General features: G+C 42.6%; 2 protein-coding genes across 8 annotated transcripts in view; one reads left to right on the plus strand and one right to left on the minus strand.

Moving 5' to 3' along the window:
- Positions 1-2,429, minus strand: part of LOC139576358 (SEC14-like protein 2) — a 47,362-nt gene extending 44,933 nt beyond the window's left edge. For 2 of the 3 annotated variants that reach the window (XM_071402378.1, XM_071402377.1), the window contains exons 1-3: positions 1,869-2,429; positions 1,731-1,789; positions 931-1,006 (exon numbers count right to left, since the gene is read on the minus strand). In XM_071402378.1, the coding sequence (XP_071258479.1) occupies positions 931-987 (57 nt within the window). In that variant the 5' untranslated portion in view covers positions 988-1,006; positions 1,731-1,789; positions 1,869-2,429. Of the gene's footprint in view, positions 1-930; positions 1,007-1,730 lie in introns of all 3 variants that reach the window. The other variant, XM_071402379.1, reaches the window with a different exon arrangement.
- Positions 2,430-2,707: 278 nt separating this feature from the next.
- On the plus strand, positions 2,708-6,424 carry LOC139576360 (putative nuclease HARBI1). Of its 5 annotated transcripts, XM_071402389.1 has the most exons (11): positions 2,708-3,109; positions 3,405-3,475; positions 3,563-3,739; positions 3,830-3,891; positions 3,974-4,057; positions 4,145-4,186; positions 4,255-4,428; positions 4,508-4,543; positions 4,642-5,196; positions 5,478-5,589; positions 5,684-6,424. In XM_071402389.1, exons 1-8 carry the CDS (start codon positions 2,952-2,954, stop codon positions 4,541-4,543), a joined length of 804 nt encoding a protein of 267 aa, XP_071258490.1. In that variant the 5' UTR covers positions 2,708-2,951; the 3' UTR covers positions 4,642-5,196; positions 5,478-5,589; positions 5,684-6,424. The 5 variants fall into 5 exon arrangements, with proteins under 5 accessions (XP_071258490.1, XP_071258489.1, XP_071258488.1 ...); XM_071402388.1 differs by having other exon boundaries at positions 4,255-4,543; XM_071402387.1 differs by having other exon boundaries at positions 4,255-5,196.
- Positions 6,425-7,216: the final 792 nt, after the last annotated feature.

The raw sequence follows: 7,216 nt of genomic DNA on the forward strand, positions 1-7,216 counted from the left end.
TGTTTTTGCCCAAAGTCGACCATTAAGACCAATACATTTCTATGCAGTGAGTGCAGCTCTGATTATTAGACTAGATCTTTATGGTCTGCCAGGGATCAACACATAGTAACAAGCTCTTTCTAATTACAAATGGAATAGGAATAGTTATAGATGAAAACCTGACAGACACAGACCATCAGTGGAAGGGCTAAGTGTATGTTAAGCTGCCATAACTAATAACAGATGCATGAGTCACTGTTTTACAGGTTTAATGCAATTAGCCCTAGATTAGTCCTAGATTATAAGGATTCAGAGAGCCTACGTGAGTCCAATCTATTCCAATGTAGAACAAGGCATTCTTTACAACGCCTGCCTCTCACTCGCTGTGTTACTACAACCTGTCACTCCACTAATCAACTCTAGACCACAGACCTCTCTCTTTCTCTCTGGCCCTGTAACTGTCACTTGCAACCGTGTGAAGAGTTTTAACGAAAGCTCTAACACTGTTCATGTCCAAGTTAACCAGCTATTAGCCAAGTATTCAAAAGTTATTACAGTTATATACCAGTTATAAAGATAGCCCTCTCTCTCAAACCTTACAAACACCTTCCACCCCAACCGCACACAACTGAAAGCATTTACTGTAGCTACGCAGGTGTTGTATTCTCATGGTCAGTAACCGTTCCAAAACCAGTTGGTAACTTCTCTATTTGCAAAACCATTGAGTTTTAACTGTTGAAGCTGAAATATCTGTTGCTGTGTAACAAAGTATCCATCAAAGATGATAATCACCGTCTTCAGAAGCCTATCTATCCAAGCTAGACTGGACTGGAGAGTCTGACCCTACCCAAGCATGGTCTTAATGGCCTTGCAGCTCTCCTACCAGAACAGATAATTCCAGTTCCAAGCCCACCGTGGTGAAGCAACAGGCGGGTAATTAGTCTGCCTTACCTCTGAGCCAGCGCAACAGGAAGTGGTCATGCTGAGCAGGAAGTAGTGGAAGAACATCCTGAATCCTCTCTCGAAACTGCACAAGGATAAAACCGGGTGGCAGAGAGAGACAGAGCGAGAGGGGCAGCGAGAGCAAGAGAAAGAAAGAGAGCGAGAGGGCCAAAAGGGGTATAGGTGTATTAGTGATGATGGGTTTAGTGGTAAACATGGAAGCAAGCATGTGAAATGAATTGTTATAAGCCACATGAAAGCTTCAGACTTCTGTGTGGAAGTTCATCTCTTAAAACAAAGCACATTGGTCACAGTAAATTCAATAAGAGTTTTTCCACTCACATCTCAGATAGTTATATATTTTAGGAAATTAAACTAAAATCATACACTAGAACCAAACCTTTCAAGGGAGATACATATACTAAATTCTATACAGTAAATTGCAATTACATAAATAATGAATTATTAATAACATGATAATTCATATAATAATAGGTCTAGGGTAGATTTTTTTTACCCAGTTAGGTGATTAAAATGATGGAACCACCTATCAACATTACTGACCCGTATTATCGAGAAACCTCAGAAGGAAAAGCTTGATAAAATACATAAATAGGTTACAGCGTATTGTAGCCATGACATGTTTCTACATATAATCATATCTCGTAACGTACATTGCAGCCAACACTGTCTGTATGCGTGTGGTGGAAAAAGATAGGAAGGTTCAAAGTTCCAAAAGCATCATGACTGTCAGATCAAACATAAATAAATGCGACACAGATACAGAAATGTACAGTACAGCAATTCACCTCCTCCAATGCCTCAGCCTGCTTCGGACTTAGGTCGCCAACCCTGCCACTCATCACGTCTGTCAAAGCAAAACAAGATACAATGGCAGTTTTTATTCCGTTAATGGAAGTTGAAGACCCGAAGAGAATGCCACGCACTTTTCTGCCCTCGTCGCTGGACTGATCCCACTGTGTGAAGCTGCTCTACGAGGGCGCTGTTATCTTCTTCATCCCTGTCAGTCAAGTCGTAAAAAGCAATGACCGTATCAAAGACAGTACACTATGGAGATAGGCTAAAACTGCTTCTTCAGTATAAATCCCAGAGCACACTTGTAGACGACGTGATGGCGACGTTGGCTCACTAAACTCATATGTAGAAACAGGCCATGTCAACAACGGTCGTCTCGTGCCGAACTACGCATGTGCAGGCCGTCAAATCAACGGCACTCCGTCGATATAACGTTGTTTTTGACGAAAATGAAAACGTTTCAGTTTTTCACTTTCATGAGCTTGGAGTACTAACATGCTCAACTACTTAAGACGTCGGATCTAATCTAGGTTGTATCTTTAGATTTTGAGAAAATTAACATCTAAGGAAGAATATTGAATTTATATCATTGACTTCTCAAACCCCAAACCCCAGACTGGTCTGTTTGGCCTGTTTCTCAACCGTTCCCAGAAGTCTTGCGAAGTTGCGTCTCTGGGTTTAGAAACTCTAAAAATGTAAACACGAGAGGACACGCCCATTTAAAGGGCCAGTATCCCAACCTGATCCAGCGTTCACATTTTGCAGTGGGTTAATTCAAAAATAATGTAACGACCCTGGATTTATAAGCGCGGAAATCGACTCTGCCGCACGAGCATGCTTTTGCGACACAGTCGATAGCGCGCCGGACCTCGGACTATAGAAGGTCGAGGGTTCGAGACCTGCTCCCTCCTGTTTCATTACATTGGTGTCAGAAGTTGAATCGGACCTTGCATCCACGACAGAAACAGAAGGTCGAGGGTTCGAGACCAGGGGCCTGTTGCACAAAAGTAGAATTAAGACATCCGGGATAAATGACTCAGCTGAGCTCAATGAAGCCAAAACATGTGCGTCCAGGCTTAATTGGTTGCACAAAGACCAAGCCAGGATGAGCAGACACGGATTCATTAAGCCAGGTGAAACCAATCCTGGATAGGTGCGCGCTCACGGCTCACTCAAATAGACCCCGCCACAGATCACAGATTAACTGATTTACCATGGCAACTAGAGCCGCGTACTTTTCCCCGTCGGAAGCACAAATCCTCATGGAGGCATACGAGGAGGTAAAAGATATAATTAAGAAGAAAGGCAACACCGCCACAGTGATAAAGCAAAGAGAAAAAGCGTGGCAAAGTATTGCAGACCGCCTGAATGCGTAAGTAGTGCACAATTACACACTCACCGCTCCGCTGAAACATCACAATTACAATTCAAATATTTAATTCACATCTCCAAAAATGCAGTTGTACTGTAATTATGAAACGGTTAAATTTTTAATTGAAATGCACTGCAGATATGAGTGAAATTGTGTAAAGTAACTCCATCACACTGTATAAAGCTATGATAAATTTTTTGATATTTTTACTGAAAACAAGACAAAAATACCAAGTAATTTTTTGCAGTGTGACTCCATTAAATGTGTGTGTGTGTGTGTGTGTGTGTGTGTGTAGATTAAACATGAACGGGCCAAAACGGACATGGCAGCAGGTCAAAATCAAATACAAGAACATTCTGCAGAATGGTATGGTCCCTGACTAATATTTAACAAAGCACAAGCATATATTGTACCCAGAAGGTGCCTGCTCACACATTGTCTGTACTGTTTTAGCAGTGAAAAAGAATACCCACAGACAAGGCACGGGTGGTGGGTCACCAAAGGCTGACCTTACCCCAGCAGAGGACATGGCCTTGGAGCTAAATAAAGGCAGGCCCGTCTTAGAGGGGATCCCTGGGGGGAAAGAGACGAGCATAGGTTCCTCCCAAGATGCCACCCGCTTCATTCAAGGTATGTCCTTCCATCTCTACATGGGATACAACCACATTCATATTGAATCAATTTGGACTGTCTGACTTTGGTTTACCTATTGCCTTGCAGTGTCTGGCAGCACTGTGTTCCTGTTAGAGCCACCAGCACAAGCACCAGACGATGCTGATCCAGTGAGTACTCCATCAAAGGCATACTGTAGGCCTGGCATGTCTTGTCTACTAGCTTCAATATGAATCCGATTAAATGTGATAGGGTGAAGGCCCCAGTGCAGCAGCAACAGCACATGATGGAGACGATGAGGAGGAGACCATCTCTCTGGATTCCAGAAGGCATGAGGTATCATGTTAAGACTGTGAAAGTACTATTTACTCTACAATGGTGAGGAGTCCTCATCAAAATCAAAAAATCTAATTTCTTTTACAGGACCCAGATGCTATACAGTGGGAAAACCAGCCTGGCAACATAGTGCGTATTAATAAAAGGACACCACATCCTGCCAAATTCCAGCTGCGCTAATTGTATTGTGTTCACAGAGCTCACAAGCTATCAGAAAGTTGTATGGCAACCACCTCCGGCGCCAAATAGAACTGGCAGACATAGACATTCAGTACAAGAAGAAAAATATGGAAAATCTTGCACTGGAGTCCGAAATAAAAAAGAGGACAATTAGGAAACTGGACCTTGAAATAAAAAAACTTGAGAGGGAGGTGAGATATGCCTTCAATGTACACTGTATGCTAACTGTAACACAAATGTATTAATCATTATTTTTCTTTCCTCCCCCAGCTCCAAGAAGATGACACAGCTCAAAATAAAAATTAGGTATATTCTCGTAAAGTCAAGTGAGCCATGACATATGAGCTCTTATTGTGAGCACACAGGACGGTGGCATCTTTCTAAGGTTTTTTTTATTTTCCCAGCAATCAGTACAACCAAGTCATCGTTATAAGGCATCGCCCTCTTTTGCCCACCCCCCCAGCACCAGGTGTGGCCACTAGCCTATATGAAGGCCCAAAATTGTGTGTTCCTTTCTGCTCTGACAATGGCATGCCCATTCGTGCGAGATGTGGTGGATGAAGAAGCACTTGTGCTGAGGAGAGCCTTCAGGCGAGAAAGGGTCTTCAGGGACCGGTTGGACCCACTGGCCTTCCCTGATGACCATCTATATGAAAGATACAGGTTTTCTGCAGATGGCATCAGGTATCTATGCAGACTACTGGGTCCCAGGATTAAGCACCGCACTGCACGGAGCCATGCACTGAGTGTGGAGCAAATGGTTTGTGTGGCCTTGCGCTTTTTTGCTAGTGGAGCCTTCCTGTACTCAGTGGGGGATGCAGAACAGCTGAACAAGGCCACAATTTGCCGCACAATAAGGAGTGTGTGTCTGGCTATCAAAGCATTAGCAGATGTCTTCATCTCCTTCCCTGGCCACAGAAGACTCTGTGACATCAAAGAGGAGTTCTATAGGATTGCAGGTAAGAGGATCTACAAATTACAGGACAACTGTTAACACATAGTAGGATACTCATTACTTTGTGTGACAGGTTTCCCCAATGTCATTGGTGCAGTGGACTGCACACACATAAGGATAAAAGCCCCCTCAGGTGCCCATGAGGCCGATTTTGTGAATAGGAAATCCTTTCACAGCATTAATGTTCAGGTGAACATAACTTTTTGATATTGTCCATTGACGAACACTCTGCATTGCCAGTGATGTGCATTGATTGGTGTAATATTCCTCATCTTATGATTTCAGATGGTCTGCAATGCTGACTGTGTGATCAGCAATGTTGTGGCAAAATGGCCTGGCTCAGTCCATGACTCCAGAATCTTTCGGGCCTCTGAAATCTATCAGTGCCTATCACAAGGTAAGCCACACAACCCCTATTTATAACCATCATGGCTGTGTCAAGAATATCACTGTGTTTATGAGGTAGTAATGATGAGATTTTGTGTTGACAGGTGAATTCTCTGGTGTGTTGCTGGGAGACAGGGGGTATGGCTGCCAGCCTTTTCTCCTGACACCTTTCACAGACCCCCAGGAAGCACAGCAGGCCTACAACCATGCCCATGCCAGGACCAGGGCCAGAGTTGAAATGACCTTTGGCCTCCTGAAGGCACGCTTTCACTGCCTTCACAAATTAAGGGTCAGCCCTGTTAGGGCATGTGATATTACTGTGGCTTGTGCTGTCCTCCACAATGTGGCCTGCCTGAGGAAGGAGAGGGCCCCCAGAGTGCCACCAGCCATGGACTGGGACAATCCGGCAATCTTCCCTGATGACGACAGTGGTCGGCTGCTGAGGGACCAATATGTGTTGAATTATTTTAGTTAGTATGTGTGCTTTCAATTTTGGTTAAATATGTCCTGCGGTGGCAGAGGAATTTGGGTTTTTTTGGGTTCGTTTTTTGACGAATTTGGCCTCTTATGATGTTTGTGCGGTATACTGTGTGTAATACAAGGCTGCAGGGAGGCTACTGCATCCATTCATTTGTCTGTTCAGTTGATGTGTATGGATTTGTCCTGCATTTATTTTAGTGTGCAGACATGCATATATACAGACCTTTGAATGTGTATGTATCATTTTGTATAATATGCTTGGATTCTGTGCTTTCCATCTTGTAGAGTCACTGTGACTTCAGTTTCGAAAGGAGCTGATGGTTTACCTGCTTTGTTTTGTCCTTATTCAATAAAGGAACATAATGTTACACATTGTGTTTTTATATTCATATGGAATGTGTATTTGTTTATATGACAGAGTACTAGGGCCACACTGAAGAAAAAGGATAAAGTCATAAATTTATGAGGCTGGTTCTTTCTGCAGAAAAGCTACATATTGTTTTTACAGTTTTGATACTTATGACAATGTGATACTTAATATTCTGGCACATCAGCATGTCTTTGTTTATGAAACCATACTGAAGTACAATTTCACGAAATGCCCCACATCTGTCATTTTAACAACTGTCCTCCTTTAAAACAACTGGTTACAATATTATGACTTGTGTTTTTTTCCCCTCTGTGGCCCTAATATTCTATCATTTTATATATAGCCTTATAGTCTATGGGAAACTGTAAATTATCTAATGATAGCAACATCATCTAAAAATCATTTTTTATCCAAAATCATTGAAATTAATGATCACAAACGTTTAAATAATAACAGTGGGTCTAGTTATATGTGATAACAATGTATAGTGAGCAGTGAAATAACTATTGGTTTCCATTTGTGGTGACTGCTGACTGACATTAGGGATGAGATTAAATAGATCCTGGAATTTAGCCTGGTCTGGAGCAGGCTAGCTCCACAGAATAAATCTCCATGGTAATTTATACCATAACATATCCTCCTGCCCCCTATCCATCTTTAGTGCAACCGGATTACGGATCAATTGAGCCAGGATCACCAAGATATCCTGGCTTAATCCCTTATCCTAGTTTCGTGCAACAGGCCCCTGCTCCCTGCCTGTTTCATTACAATAACAATAAAACATACC

This window comes from Salvelinus alpinus, chromosome 5 (assembly GCF_045679555.1).
Source record: "Salvelinus alpinus chromosome 5, SLU_Salpinus.1, whole genome shotgun sequence".
Classification (NCBI taxonomy): Eukaryota; Metazoa; Chordata; class Actinopteri; order Salmoniformes; family Salmonidae; genus Salvelinus; species Salvelinus alpinus.